Genomic DNA, 15,809 nt, shown 5'->3' with positions numbered 1-15,809 from the left:
TTTGAGCTGCCATGCTGGAGGCCCACGACTGAGGTCATGACTGGAAGCAATCTGTTGTTTGGTTAGTTAGGATTTAGGGTTCTGGGTTGGAATTGCCTCCAATGTTTGGGTAGCCCTGGAGGAGCCTGCCTTTAGACTTTGAGCCTTTACATTGGTTAGGCTTGTGCTGTTTGCTGTGCGCCTCCGATGACCTGTGCAGCTTTGGCAAGTTTTAAGAATAAATGCAAAGAGCTAGTGCATGATGGCTCCAGGCAGCCGAAGGGACTTAATGCGAAGTTGTGTGCTGAGTTTGTCACGGGAGGTTGTGCGTGTGACCCATGGTTCCTCACAGACAGGCCATGATTGGGGCAGGAACATAGCCATCCCATCTGCACTGGGGAAACTGAGGTCTAGGTTGAGACGTGGGACTGTGTGAAGTGACACAGGTAATGCACGTCTGAGACATGATTGAAAGTTACTTTTCTTTGCCACAGTAAGGTGTCCTTTCTCTAAGAGTAAGAACAGGTTTTGTTAACCTCAGCAAAGTGACCAGGAAGTAGAAGCTGTGAGGTGGGCGTGGCAGCAGTCACTTAGCAGCACTGTTCAATTGATGTAAATTTTTGTTTTGTATTTTGTTTTTGAGAATGTATCCCAGGCTGGCTTTGGTCTCACTGTGTAACTGAGGCTGGCCTTGAGCTTGGCATGAGATAGAGAACTCTGTCTCTGTCTCTCAAGTGCTGGGATTACAGGCATGCTCCGCTACACATCCCAGAGTCAATAGCCTCATGTAGGCACTTCTCATATGGCTCCTGGGACTAAGGAATTAAGGGCTTTTTAACTTAGTGTGTCCACTTATGCGTAAACCTCTATGCGGTCAGTGACAGCCTTGTGGGTCATTGTGTGGCTACAGCTCTGTTGGGTAGGAGTCAGTAGCGAGTGCTCCCTGCTGGTAAGTGGGCCCTGCTTCTAGGCTCTTCCTGCATTCTAAGTTTTGTTGCTTCTTTAATTCTCACAGTGTGAAGAGTGCCAGTGCTGGCAGCACGGGGTCTGCATGGGATTGCTGGAAGAAAACGTACCTGAAAAATACACCTGCTATGTTTGCCAAGACCCTCCAGGTAGAGAGTGCTGGAGCTGGTATGCGAGCAGTATGTGACCTCTTCCTTAGCACAGACAGCTCGAGAGACACTGTGTCTGTGTCCTTGGTGAACTTCTTTGCTAGTGGCTAGGTGACTCTTCTCTCCTTTGTTGGAAGCTGACCTGGTGGCTGGTTCTCTTACACCTAGCAGTAAGGAAATGTGTATGAAGATGCTTCCCTAGTAGAAGGCCTAACCTTGACCTAGAGCATTCTTGAAATGTAGTGAAAACCACACCTGATATTGTTAATGGAGAAACACTAAGTGGTGCAGCGGCCTGGAACTTGCGTGGGTCTGACTGGAGCCCGCCCACGGTGCTGAGCGCTCCATGGAGTAACCCGCCGTTCCTGCTCAGGGCCTTGCTCAGCTCTTGTTCCAGTTTCAGCAGTGAGGCGCTCCTTCCTTGAGAGCTCTGAGGAAAGGCCTGTGGTTCTGTTGATGGCATCTCAGGGATGGTGGAGGGCACTCCTGTCCTCCGTTGCATCACTGCCCAGGCGGGGGAGAGCCCAGGCATGGTTGTGTGCAGTCACCACCCTAAGCAGTGTCTTGCTCAGTTTCTTAGCCGCATCAGTTGGTTCATGGTTAACACGGTTGTCTGTGCCTCTTGGCTGTCCCTTCCACCACAGCTAGCTGGGTTCAGGATTTTTATAGTGACCAAAGAGTGACTGAGTCCTGTTGGAAGGTGCAGGAAGTACTGCTGAGTCCCTAAGCCTGTTTTCTGTCCTTGCTGAGGACACTTGTAATGAGCAGGACCCAGGTCCTGTCATGTAGCAATGGGAAGCAGGGCCCAGGGTGGGGCAGGGGCCCTGTCCTCTGTGTGGGTAGGGGCAGTTGGTACTGTTGGAAAGGGGCTTGGAGCCTCGAGTCACTTTGCCGGGCTCTGGGACTGCAACCATCAATAAGATGGTTCCTTTTCTTCTGGCTCTTCACAGGACTGGGGCCAGAAAACAGAAGTAGAAGCAAGTTAAATAAACATAAGACTGTGTGTGCAGGTGAAGCAATGACAGAGTAACCAGGACCCTGAAAAGGCTTTTTTGATGCTGACTGGTGGCAAAAAGGCCTGCCTGAGGAGATGGGGAGGGACCAGCCTGAAGGAACAGCCTAGGGGAATGGCTGCATCCCTGAGCTTTTGTTTTCTGTCCTTTCTAAGGAGGCTGGTAATGGGCAGGGCCCTGGAGCCACCCAGGTCATCTGTTAGAGCCAGAGGAGCACTAGAGGAAAGAGGTCAGGTCGAGAAAGAGGGTGTTTGTGTGCGTGCGTGCGTGCGCCTAAAACTCAGGAAATCCATGGTACGGGTGGAGTGAAGAGAGCAGGAAGGACCCTGTGGCCTTAGTAGTTGGTGGTAGGGATTTGGCTTCTCTTCTGTGAGTAGTCACAAGCTGTGGGATGTGCAGAGTGGAGGAGGGAAGGTACATCTTAAATATGCAGAGGTAATCCAGCCGGACATGCTGGTGTGCATCTGTATCCCAGAACTCCCTAAGCGGAAGGGGGGGGGGGAAGCAGGAGGTCAGAGCCCCAGTGTAAGACCCTGTCTGGACTATCTAGAAGAAGGGGAGACAGGCACTTGTGATGCCAGCACTCGGGAGGCTGAGGCAGGTGGATCTCTGTGAGTTTGAGGCTAGCCTGGTCTACAAAGTGAGTCCAAGATAGCGAGGGCTACCCAGAGAAACCTTGTCTCGAAAAACCAAAAAGAAAAGAAAAAGATAGAGAGGGTGCAGAGTGGTGTGGGGAGATAGTTGGAAGGTGGGAGAAACTGAATCAGAATCTGAGCAGTGCTCTCGTCCCCGTGGCTGCTGGAAGGGACCATGCCGTATTCCGGCCGGATCTCCAACACCCAGTAAGGCCAAGCATAGAGCAGGTGCCAAGTAACCTTGAGCAAACAGTAGTCAGCCCTTCTGGAAACCAGGGTGCCTGGGTTCCCGCAGGCCAAGTGTGACCGTTTAATGTCCCCACTTTAGGTCAGAGGCCTGGCTTCAAGTACTGGTACGATAAGGAGTGGTTAAGCCGGGGACACATGCATGGCCTGGCGTTTCTAGAGGAGAACTACTCCCATCAGAATGCTAAGAAGATTGTGGCCACGCACCAGCTCCTCGGGGACGTGCAGAGAGTGATTGAGGTTCTTCACGGCTTGCAGCTCAAGATGAGCATCTTGCAGTAAGTGTGGCACCTGCAGCTGTGGGCACTTCAGTTGGGTTTTGGAGAAAGTGCAAGGCTGCAAAGCCTGGTAACTCCAAGACCTGTACCAAAAATTCTGTTGCTGTGCTGAACATATGGCTCAGAGGTAGAGTGTTTTCCTAGCATGGGTGTGTCTCTGATTATCAGTACCCTTGCCTTACCCCACCCCGAAAAAAGTTATGTGATAAGCATTTCTTTGTAGAAGAATTGACTTTATTGAGGACTATTTTACATGTAATTATGTTCACTTATTTTAAGACCTTATTTAATTGAGTAAGTGCATATACCCATGCACACAACACTGTAACCAGGACATGGAGTGTGCATTTAGTTTGTCTGTATCCCCCTGCCCCCAGTTTATTACAAGTGTGTGTGTGTGTGTGTGTGTGTGTGTGTGTGTGTGTGTGTGCGCGCGCGCGCGCACACACAAATGGCACATGTGTGGAGGTCAGGAATTGGTTCTGTCCCTCCACCATGTCTCCAACATATGCTATAATGTACGCATTTGCAGCTTCCTTGTGTTGTCTTTGAATGGACAGTTTTGAGGGTTAAATATTCATAATGCCAAATGCCAAATTTACCACCTGAACCTTCCTTTTTATTTTATTATTATTATCATTATTAATTTCTTTTGTGACAGAGTTTATTTAGTCCTGGCTGTCCTAGAACTAGATACATAGACTGGGCTGGCCTTGAACTCACAGAGATCCTCCTGCCTTTTGCCTCTGTGCTGGGATTAAAGGCATGGGCCATCCAGCTCTTTTAATTTCTTTTTGCCCAGTCTGATTTTGAGTTCAAGAAGTGTTCTTGCTTTGGCCTCCAGGGTAGTTGGGATACAGTCAGGAACACCTGCCTGTTTTACATCCTAGCCGTTTTTCTGTACATCTCTGTACCTTGAAAGTCATTGCATCGACATGCAGCCAGTCTCCAGCACTCTCGACATCTGCAAGGCTGATTTCTCCATGCATTAAGCAATCTCCAGGTCTCCCTTCCTTTAGCCCCAGCAGCACTGTTCTGCTTCCTGTCCCTATGACTTCAACTTCTTTAGATATCTCACAGGAGAAACCATGCGGTTTCTTTCCTCTTTTTTGGTTTTGGTCTGTTTTGTTTTTTCAAGACAGGGTTCCTCTATGTAGTCCTAGCTCTCCTGGGACTAGCTCTGTAGACCACACTGGCCTCGAACTTTGAGATCCACCTGCCTATGCCTCCCGAGTGCTGGGATTAAAAAAGTGTGCCACCTCCACCCGGCTAATTTCTTTTCTTTTTAAGGCAAAAATGTATATTATATGCATATCACACTTTGTTTATCCTTTCCCCCTAAAACACTCATGATTCATAGGCAGAGAAGCTTTAAATCCGCTGCCAGAGGCACGGGAGAGATGGCTCCGCAGCTAAGAGTCCCTGCTGCTTTTCCAGAGGACCTGAGTTGAGTTCTCAGTGCCCATGTTGGCCAACGCTCATAATCAGCTGTAACCCTAACTCTAAGAGATCCAGTGCCCTCTGTGGCCTCTGAGAGCATCTGCCTGCACATGCAAGTGCAAGCATGCGCACGCACAATTAAAAATAAAGTTTTTCAAAGGTCTACTAAAAAGCCATTGTTAACAGCTTGCTCAGACTCCCTGTCCAAGAGTTTTTGCTCATACAGAAAAGTACTAGGCCTTAAGAAGCTGGATGTTTGGCTTTTGGTAGGCTCTGGAGGATAGTGTCAAGCCACCATTTACTCTCGTCCCTTTCTCTCAGTCTGTCTTCTTTCTCTTTCTTCTAGTGATCACAAGTTCTAAGAGAATGTCTGCGTAGTTAAAGGTGGGCAGTGGGATGGCTCAGTGGATACAGGCACTTGCAGCCAACACTAGGGATCTGACTTTAATCCCTGGGTCAGTCTGTTAGAAGGAAAGGATTGATCCTACAAGTTGTTCTTTGATCTCTACACATATGCCTTGGGCAATGGCCTCTAACAAAATAAATGTAATTTTAAAAATAATTTTTAATATAAAACTATGCTGGAGGGAGCTGGAGAGATGGCTCTGAGTACGTACAGCTCCTGCAGAGGACCCAAGTGTGGTTCCCAGCACCCATTTTGTACAGCTCAGAAGTGCCAGTAGCCCCCAGCTCCAGGCCCTCCTCTGACCTCCTAAGCTTTTATACTCAACACATCCACATCCACACCCTGGGCACAGGCATATAATTAAAAAAACAAAGCAAGAGCTGGGCAAGGTGGTGCACTCCTGTCATCCCAGCACTTGGGGAGGTAGAGGCAGGCCTCTGTGAGTTGGAAGCCAGCCTGGTCCTTTGTAAAGCGAGTCCAGGACAGCCAAAGCTATACAGAGAAACCCTGTCTTGAAAAAACCTAAAATAAAATAAATCTTAAAATAATGATAGGCTTAAAAAAAAATACACATACACACACACACACACACAGAGTTGAGGGCTGAGAAGGTAAGTACAATGCTTAATGTTCTCAAAGCCCTGGTCTCAATTCCTAACACGTGTGTACACACGCACACATCAAACAATATCAGTAACAAATACACACAACTTCAGTGTACTTGTTCCCACTGAGAACAGTATACTGTGATGTTTTTGTCCTTTGCTCTTTTCTGTCTTTCACAATTGCTCATGACCCAACAAATGAGCATAATGAGCCTTAGGTTAGAAGACCAGAGGAACACTTCTGCAGGGCTGTGGTGTCCTTTACAGTGTTGTGGGCACACTCTCGTGTGGTCCTCCCACATCAGATCCATCAGCACCATTGCATTTTGGTAACTGAATGCATGTCAGGGTTATTGTGGTAGTTGATTGAGTTTAGGTTATTTTTAGGAAAGCCACATTTGTTTTTACCGCATTTTACTTATGTGTGTGTGTGCTATGGCATATGTGCGCAGGTTAGAACCATTTTTGGTAGTTGGTTCTCCTACCATGTAGTTCAGGGTATCAGGCTTGGCCCCAAGCATCTTTTCCTGATCAGCCGTCATCCCGCCAGCAGAGCCATCTCCTCTGCCCGAGTCAGCCTCATGTGAAGAATACCTCCACACTGATAGAGTGCTTCCCTGTCAGACCATGGCACAGGCTCCCAGGGAGGAGGCCAGGAGCAGCCTGAGTGAGCTAGCTGCTGATGCTCAGAAGCCAAGGCCAGTCCCACCCGCTGTGCCTGCAGTGGGTGCTAGGGAAGCGGCCTCCATGGTTAAACTCCAGTGTGGTGTGTGAGTGGATACCCTAGGTAGAGGCTGCTCTCCCTCAGAGGAGAGGTTTATAAGTCAAGGAGCTTTGCAGTGTGCCAGCTACCCTAAAAACTTTCTCCATTTGCCTTCCTCACAGAAGCAGGGAGCACCCTGATCTGCAGCTGTGGTGCCAGCCCTGGAAACAGCACTCAGGGGAGGGGAGATTGCATTCCAGACACATCCACATCACAGACACCAGGAGCAAGGATGAGTCCCCAAGCTATAGAACTTTGAATGGGGCGGTAGAGAAGCCATTGCCCCTGTCGCGGTCTGTGGAAGAGTCCTATATCACCAGCGAGCACTGCTACCAGAAGCCTCGCGCCTATTACCCCGCTGTGGAGCAGAAGCTGGTGGTGGAGACGAGGGGCTCGGCCCTTGATGACACAGTCAGCCCTCTCTGTGAGAATGGTGACGACCCCCTCTCCCCTCGCCTAGGCTGGCCCCTTGACCAAGACAGGAGCAGAGGGGACACCGACTCCAAACCCAGCTCTCCAAAGGTAGGTGGCGTGCCTGTACTTACTCCTTACTTAGTGGCCGATTGCTCGGAAGTCCTCCTCCTGGGCTAACCGGTCTGTAGAATATACTTCTTTTGGGGGCGTGGGTTGGGTTGAGACAGGGTTTCTCTGTGTAGCCTTGGCTGTCCTGGACTTACTTTGTAGACAGGCTGACCTTGAACTCACAGAGATCTGCCTGCCTCTGCCTCCTCAAGTGCTGGGATTAGAGGCGTGTGTCACTTCACCCAGCCTTTGAAGACACTTTTTAGTAAAAGTATTTAAATTTGTTCATCAGAGGGTTTGGTTTTTTTTTTCCCCTCCTCCCCCTCTTAAGATGGTTACAAAGTCAGGGGACCCACTTTAGCCAAAGGTCATCAGTTCTAGGAAATCCCACAAAATAACACAATTTGGGGGGATTGGTCAGGAACAGAGAGAGGAGGTATTCAGTAGAGAAGTTGATTGAAACTTGGAAGAAATAGTACTAAGGAAAAAAAATTTTTTTTCTGAGACAGGATTTCTCTATGTAGCCCTGGCTGTCCTGCATTCACTTTGTAGACCAGGCTGGCCTCGAACTTACAGAGATCCGCCTGCCTCTGCCTCCCGAGTGCTGAGGCTGAAAATTGTTTTTTCTTTATTATGTACAATTGCTCTTAGGTGCTAATTATTAGTATGATAGGCACACCACTGCATATTGCCAAGAGGATCCCAGCTCTGCGTCCAGGCTGTGGACTGCACCTTCAGCCTCCATCCTGCCAGGGTCTAAGCAAGGCTAGCCAGGACGGTAAGCAAGGCTAGCCAGGACGGTAAGCAAGGCTAGCCAGGACGGTAAGCAAGGCTAGCGAGGACGGTAAGGCAGCCTGGCTGCGGCAGGTCTTTCCAAGCCCAGGCTCAGCCACTTTGGTTCTGGCTTTCCTCATCAGACCCATGGAAGTTTTCGGATATTGCTTTGTGTCTAGAAAGTCTTAAATGTTACTTTGAATTGTTATCATCCCAAATTTGAGATCCCAGACTGTATAGTAAAAGGCTATCGGTCCTGTGGACTAGACACGTTTATAAAGGAAACAGTGTAAAATCTGAGAATCTTCTTCTCATCAGGGCAACCCCCTAGTTTGCCGACTGGAACTTCAGAAAAGGACATCCATGTTGCCGATAGGAATTCACTCTTGAAGGCCACATGTTCACCAAGGGACAGGCGGGACTCATAAAAGAGCACTGTGATCAGCTGACCTTCCTTTAGGCAGCCCTTGGGTTCTGAGAGGCCTGCCTCAGGGTGGGCTAGCTAGAGGGCACACCTGCAGGGCCTTCTGAGCCCGTGGGTCCCGAGGTTTGGGACATCCGGCCCCATGTGGCAGCAGGAAGGTGGGGACGGCAACTGCTTTTTCAGAGAGATCTAAATGCTGGGCAGTTGGAGAAGGAATGGGCTCTTTCTGCGTAGTGATGTGCACATCATTGCATGCCCAGGTGAGGGAATACGTGTCCAAGAAGGTCCTGCCGGAAGAAGCCCCTGCTCGGAAGCTGCTGGACAGAGCTGGAGAAGGGCTGGTGAGCTCGCAGCACCAGTGGCAGTTTAATCTGCTGACGCACGTGGAGTCTCTTCAGGACGAAGTGACGCATCGGATGGACTCCATTGAGAAGGAGCTGGACGGTAGGTTGCCGCTCTGCTGCCTTCTGCAGGCCACGGCCTGGCCGTCCAGGGACAGCTGGCTTCTTGCCTCATCTCGCCTAGCTGTCCCCTCAGTGAGGACAAGCCTAACTTTTAATATTTATTAGGCACTTTTACAAAGTCTGGTGCTTCCGGGCGGTGGTGGCGCACGCCTTTAATCGCAGCATTTGGGAGGCAGAGGCAGGTGGGTCTCTGTGAGTTTGAAGTCAGCCTGGTCTACAAAGCAAGTCCAGAACAGCCAAGGCTACACAGAGAGACCCTGTCTTGAAAAACAAAACAAAAACAAAAGCAAAAATCAAACAAAGTCTGGTGCTCTCGGGACTCTTGCTTCACTTGTCAGGTCCTTCTGCAGTGGTGACTCTGCAGAGCTAAGAGGAGCTTAATAGTAGTGTGCTTAGTTCGAGGGAGCTGCGTTCAGGCTCAGCACCACCACAATAAAGAAAGGCATGGCCACAGGGGACTGAGTGGAGCCGGTTTGTTGGAAATAATTGGAGCATATTTTTATTAAGTTCTGAGGGGAACTCAGTTTTTTTGTTTGTTTGTTTTGTTTTGTTTTTGTTTTTGTTTTTGCAGGGGTTTGAAGCAATGGCTCAGTGGTTAGGAGCACTGTGGTCTAGAGGACCCATTCCCAGCACCCACATGACAGCATGTCTGTAACTCCAGTTCCAGAGGAGGTGGCATCCCCAAGCATACACGACAGGCAAAACCAATGCACATTAAAAAAAAAAAATCTTTAAAAAGATCCTTTTCAGTGTGCATGTAGCTGTGTGAGCACACTTTGTGCCACAGCGTAGATGTGGAGGTCACGGTGTCCGTCCTTGCTTGCTAGCCCTGGTTCTCCTGGCTGAGCGGCAGGATCTTTGTTCAGCACTACATAAGCCCGCCTGGCTGACCTGCAAGCTTCCAGGGCATCTCCTGTCTTCCTTTCCTTTTTCTGTAGGTTTTTTTGACTTATCAGTTCGTGTTGCCACATCTGGCTTTATGTAGATTCTTTATGTAGATTCTACACTCTTTAAGCTTGTGTGACAAGTACATTATCCACTGAGCCATCTTCCCATCCTAGGGAATTAACTTGTGCTTAAATTTTTTTGTGTGTGTTTTGGGTTTTGTTTTGTTTTGTGTTTGTTTCTGAGCTAAGATCTCACTATGTAGTTCTAGCTAATCTGGAACTCACTATGTAGACCAAACTGCCTCCAGAGGGCTGGGATTAAAGGTGACCATCCCCAGCCCTTTTTTAAAAATGTGAATTCTAGCCGGGCGTGGTGGCACATCCCTTTAGTCCTAGCACTCCTGAGGCTACAAAACAAAACAACAAAAAAGTGAATTCTGGGGATCAAATTCAGGTCCTGACAAGGCAAGTATTTTACTGGCTGAGCTATCACTTCTAGTTTTTAATTTTTTTTGGTTTTTCGAGACAGGGTTTCTCTGTGTAACCTTGGCTGTCCTGGACTCACTTTGTAGACCAGGCTGGCCTGAAACTCACAGTAATCCACCTGCCTCTGCCTCCCAAGTACTGGGATTAAAAGTGTGCGCCACCACACCCAGTTTAATTTTTAATTTTGAATTAAGAAAAAAGAAACTTTCATGATTGTTTACTTATTATTACTGGTTATTTGTTTTAATTATAAAGGTGCCACTAGGCCTAGAGAAATGTCTAGCAAGTAAAAGCCCAACAGCCCCAGCCCTGAAATCTACCTGTGGGAAGGAAAGACAGAGTCCCACAAGAAAATGTATTAAGTTTTTAATGGACTCAATTTGTAAATAACCATGTTTGAGGATTCCGTGAATTACAGTGGAGCCATGAAGCCTGAAACTGAGGCTGTAAACCTCACATATAAAATTACTGCAAGAAAAATGCCTTGTTCTAGAAGCTTCGGTCGTGAGGTGTGGCTAACACACCTGTGTGGCTGCAGCCATGCTGGGAAAGAGAGTTCTAACAGAACGCAGCTAAGCCTGTGGTTCTCTTGCCTGTAATCCTAGCACTCAAGGCTGATGCTGGGCTCTGTTCAAGACTAACCTGAGCTACATAGAAGGATCTTGTTTTTGTTTTTAAGATTTATTTATTTTTTAAGTGATGCTATTTCTGTTGGAGAGGGGACGATGAGAGTACTTGAACTCTCATCAACAGGGTGTCGGGAAATGAGGCTGTCCTGTTGGAAGATGAAGGCGGAGGGACAGATCCACTGACATCCAGCTGTCGGTGCCCTCAAGCACAAGCACTCAACTCCCTGTTGAGTGAGTTCTCTGGACAGTGGTTGAGGTAGTAATCTCTGGGTTCCCACTGGTTGGAGCCCCCTTACTCCCATGTCTCGAATGCTTAAAAATCAAGGATGACATTTAAAGCTTTTATTCAGGAGACAGATTAGTTTTTGAGACAGAGTCTATGGGCTAGGCTAGTCTCAAGCTCTTGGCCCCACCTGTCTCTGAGACCTGATTTCTGGGATTAAAGTTGTACCCACCACACCAGGTTTACACTAACTTCTTTTTTTTGGGGGGTGGGGCTCAAGATGGGGTTTCTCTGTGTAGCCTTCACTGTCCTAGACTTACTTTGTAGACCAGGCTGGCTTTGAACTCACAGTGATCCACCTGCTTCTGCTGAGTGCTGGCATTAAAGGTGTGCGCCATGCCCGGCTTTACACTAACTTTTTAAAGGGAGAAAATAAATATATTTTGTGCTGCTGATAATTGTATCAGGAATATTGAAACAAACAGACAGTTGACAGTGATTTAACAAAACCAAAAAAAACCCTAGACTTCCTCATCATCTTCATTTTCTGGCACCCCAGTGTGCTCTGTTGGCAACATGGGACAGCTTTGTCTTCAGAGCCTTCTGTCTCTGCTGTGGCACAATAGCATTGTGTGCTAGTTAACATAATTAAAAGTGAGTTCAGTTCAAGTGAGTTCCTTAGCTGCACTGCCCCTCAGAGCTCAGCAGCTGTGTCTCATCTGGCTGGTGGCCATTGTATTGGAGAGGACAGACATCAATCATTCTGTCACTAACTGGACCGCAAGGTTGTGACGCATTTATGTTGTCACTGCTGTAACCAGATACCTGACAAAACAGCTGAGGGGAAGTGTGCCTGAGTGCTCCTAGTCTCATACCCACTCCATGGTTATGTCGTCTTGTCATGGTGCTGGGAGTACATGCAGACAGGGCTCAGAGAGGACATGATCTAGGCATAACTGTCAAAGGCACACCCCTAGTGGCCAAGCTTTCAGCATAAGCCTATGGGGTGGTTCACATGCAAACCTTGGTATTAGAGCAGTGCTTTGTGGGGCGCTAGCATCGAGGCAGCCTGGGTTGAAATGGTTAACGTCGTCGTAAGTCAAGTCGTGAGGACTCACTGCACCCTCTCTTCTCTCTGCAGTGCTGGAGAGCTGGCTGGACTACACTGGGGAACTGGAGCCCCCAGAGCCGCTGGCCAGGCTTCCACAGCTCAAGCATTGCATCAAGCAGCTGCTGACGGACCTGGGCAAGGTGCAGCAGATTGCCCTCTGCTGCTCCACATGAAATCGGGCACCCAAGACATTTGGAGCACGATCCTGGCATGTCTGCCAGGGGAGCTTCGCGTATTTAAGTAAATAAACTTAGCATGCTGAATGCACGTGACACTGACTGACTTCAGGGATTTAGCCAGGAGTGTGATGGACATCGGGACAAAGAGACCATTTTGGCTGCTGGGGGCACTCAATCTGGAAGCCAACCACGAAGGCAGCACAGTCTTAGAATCCCCGTCTGTGCACATCGTTGAACGAAGCTTTTGAGTCTTTGCACATGTTCACTTGGAATCGTGCCACGGATGAGAAGTGAAATGAGAGCCAAAAAACAAAACAAATCTAGTTGCAAAGTTATAAATTCAACTTGCAGCGTGTTTAATTGACTGGTCAGGTTGAGGCATGTGCCAACCCCTCTGGTTTCTCTGCCTGGTGTGGTGTGTGGGCAGCAGGCACCCATCCGTCTTTCAGCTTCACTGGAGCGTTGGGACGTCACTGCGGTGCTGTGTGGGAAGGAGCAGGGGCCCCAAGGCATCCTCGCGGCATCACTTGCTCAGCATGGTTTCACGGTACTGGGGACAGGTTTTGTTGCTACCCCAGAGTTGGCTGGGCTGTGGCTATGGCTCTCACGCCGAAACTGCTGAAGGAAGAACTGGAATCTTGATGTAAGGAATATTCCAGAAGGAAGCAGACAGAGTCTGGAACCAAAGGACAACATTTTCTACCCACTTATTAATTTCAACAGCTTTCCGGTTCTATTTAAAGTTAAGGAAAAAAGTTTCCCAAACTTTTTGAACTCTTTTACTGTAAGGACTTGTTACAAATAACATGGGAATTACCTTATTTTATGTTGTCATCAGCAAACTTGAGATTCTGCGTGCCGCTCTTTTCCTCCCTGGAGGCTAGCATAGCAGTGGCCGGTACACTTTAATACTTAGACTTCCTGTCCGTGTGTCTTTGTGAGATGAAGGTGATTATGCTGCTTGAGGTCCAGGTACAACTTGTTTGTACCTTTGGAGAGAGATTTGTGTTTTTTCGCAGGATCTGGTTCCATGTGTCATTGCTATATTGTTTGGTTTTACCTTACTAGGCAAAGTTTCAAAGGTTCCGTGCTTTGAGGACTTTCATCTCCATCACCAGTTTTTGCACCACTAAAGGCAAGCATCAAAGTACATTATCCATCAACACCCACCACTTCATATTCAGTTTTGGAATCTCTAAAGTTCTAGGCTGCAATTATTTACTATGTAAACATCAAGGAGCCAATGTTAGTAGCAACAGCAGCAAGTCTAGCTGCCTTGAGAATGGTTATGCTTCAGGCTCAACAGGTCACTGTGGCCATAAATTCAGGTTTGTGTACAGAGAAGTTTCAGGGACTGAGTGCCCTGTCTAGTGATTTGTTCACCATCTGACCCGAGGAGGGCGCTAGCTGGCCTGGCATAGCTTAGGGAGTGGGTGACACACAACTAGGCCAGCACAGCCCCTTCCCACTGTTGACACTGATAGTCCTGCTGTGGGGAGAAATGCTCCATGTCTATATGACTTTGGTGTTCTGGATAATTTATCAAATAGCTGCATTCTGAGATTCGTATGATGGTTGTCTGAAAGGGGAAGACACAAGATAATTATCTATAGCTACATCTGTGTGATGTATAATGATTGTTATATTAGATTCTGATTTGGGGGCATCAAGATGGCTTAGTTGGTAGAGGTGTTGGCCACCAAGCCTGCTGACCTGAGTTCAATCCCCAGGACCCACAGAACAGAGAATTGACACTGTCAGATTGTCTTGTGACAAACACCCACACAAATGTAATAAAGGCCTTGAAGTTAGGTTTCCTTTTCTGTACCTACTCTTGAGCATCCCATCTGGGGAGGCTGTACTGTGGAAGGCAATTAATTTTGTGTCCTCTTCAAAGATGGAAACAAAAGAACGATCTGAATTTTGTCATGTGGTCGTTACTGGGTTGATCATTTAGGTTTTTGTGAAGGATTTAATCTTTTGTTTTGGGGGAAGCAAAGCAAACTCCCCATGTTCTGATAACCTCAGTTCCTCCCTAACTTAAAGCCATGTTGAGGGGCTCCACTCCCAGGTCCTGGGTCAAAGTGAATTCACCCCTAAGTTGGAGCACTGGAATCTGTTATTTGCAAGCAATGCTGATACCATTTAGAAAGATGTGCACTACCTAAGTTCTGTCTGTTAAAAAACAAAACGAAACTTTCCACCTATAGAAGTCACCCTGACAAGACAGTTCTGGTTTTATCAGCCATTCTTACGTATGTAGGGTGGACCCTGGCTGAGCCAACACTGCACTGTGCATCTGTATCTGTTTACCTGCTATTAGACAGAAGGCACTGTACATAAGGAGTGTTGCTCTCAAGCAATATTTGCAAAACACGCAAACCTCTGTATCTGGAAAAAATAAAACAGGTCCTTGTTCCTAGGTGTCAGTCACATATTACTGAAGTAGAAAATAGAAATGGTTTGGAGGCACGGTCTCACTATATAGCCCTGACTGGCCTAGAACTCACAAACACTCCCTGCCTCTGACTCAAGTGCTCGTATTAAAGGCCTATGCCACCACACCTGGTTGTTTTTTAGACAGTCTTGCAATGTAGTCCAGGCTGGCCTTGAGCTTGTCATGCAACCCAAAGTTGGGCCTCAAACTTGCTGTCATCCTGTCTTAGTTTCCTGAGTGTACCATTATAACCCAGAAACAGTAAAATGCTTTACACTGCTTTTAAAATATGTATTACAGTCAGGCAGTAGTGGCGCATGTCTTTAATCCCAGCACTCAGGAAGCAGCCAGGCAGGTGGATCTCTGATTTTAAGACCACCATGGTCTTCAAAGGATGATCACGTGTGTGTACTATAGAATCATTATCTTTTAAAGCATGCCTACTCTGAAAATCTCCTACAGGAAGACAGAGACAAACTCTACCAAGAAATTCCATGAAAACATACAAAATGCTTTCAAATCATCAAATGCAAAAGGCCCATGCCAGCTTCTACCCGAGCCTGGCTCGTGTGCTGAGGTAGCCCTGCTTTCCCCACACGGAGATTCACCCACGGCGCTCATCAGACCCAACCCAGCCCCCAACACACCTCCACCTCAGCAGAATCCTCAAGGGAAAACTGGTCGTCTGCATTCCTTGCAACATTGGTAGAGGTGAGGGGCTAAAACCAGAGACCCCCTCGGCACGCCCAGGAATGTTGAGTAAGCTAACATAACAAAGGAGAGGAATAGGCCGAGGTACTCTGCCACCAGGATGTTTTTAACTTTAAATGGTCACAAACCCTATATTGAGTTTTAGGCAAAACATTTCTCAATGACCACCGTAAACACTGGGCGCTGGTAGACCCTGAGCCACAACAGGGAGACTTGTCAAGTCACTGGACACTGTATATTCAGTGTTTTGATTCCAATTAACTGATTAAGCTACCAAAGTGAAGCGAAAGCGTTCATGTAGAGATTTTCTTGGTAACATCAGTTATGTTACTTGATTTTTTTAAAAAAATTTTTTTGGGGGGGAGAGGTTCAAACTCTCAAACGTAGAGATCCTCCCGCCTCAGCCTTCTGAGTGCACAACTACTAAATGAGGTGTTTTTGTTTAAGTTTTCTGAGACCGGGTTTTTCTGTGTAACCGCCCG

The 15,809-nt window shown here is 47.7% G+C and overlaps 1 protein-coding gene and 1 long non-coding RNA gene across 6 annotated transcripts in view; one reads left to right on the top strand and one right to left on the bottom strand.

Annotated features, from left to right (window-relative positions):
* Nucleotides 1–14,601, top strand: part of PHF20 (PHD finger protein 20) — a 97,345-nt gene extending 82,744 nt beyond the window's left edge. For 4 of the 5 annotated variants that reach the window (XM_084775665.1, XM_084775664.1, XM_084775661.1 and 1 more), the window contains 5 exons: nt 995–1,094; nt 3,071–3,266; nt 6,603–7,002; nt 8,461–8,644; nt 12,031–14,601. In XM_084775665.1, coding sequence (XP_084631791.1) covers nt 995–1,094; nt 3,071–3,266; nt 6,603–7,002; nt 8,461–8,644; nt 12,031–12,173 — 1,023 coding nt within the window. In that variant the 3' untranslated portion in view covers nt 12,174–14,601. Of the gene's footprint in view, nt 1–994; nt 1,095–3,070; nt 3,267–6,602; nt 7,003–8,460; nt 8,645–10,790; nt 10,922–12,030 lie in introns of those variants that run through there. The other variant, XM_084775663.1, reaches the window with a different exon arrangement.
* Nucleotides 1–15,809, bottom strand: part of LOC311594194 — a 522,815-nt gene that overhangs the window by 80,465 nt on the left and 426,541 nt on the right. The gene's annotated exons all lie outside the window — the stretch shown is intronic.

The sequence above is a fragment of the Acomys minous genome, assembly GCF_964271855.1.
Source record: "Acomys minous genome assembly, chromosome: 3".
NCBI classification, from domain to species: Eukaryota; Metazoa; Chordata; class Mammalia; order Rodentia; family Muridae; genus Acomys; species Acomys minous.
This window is presented reverse-complemented; position numbering and strand designations above follow the sequence as displayed.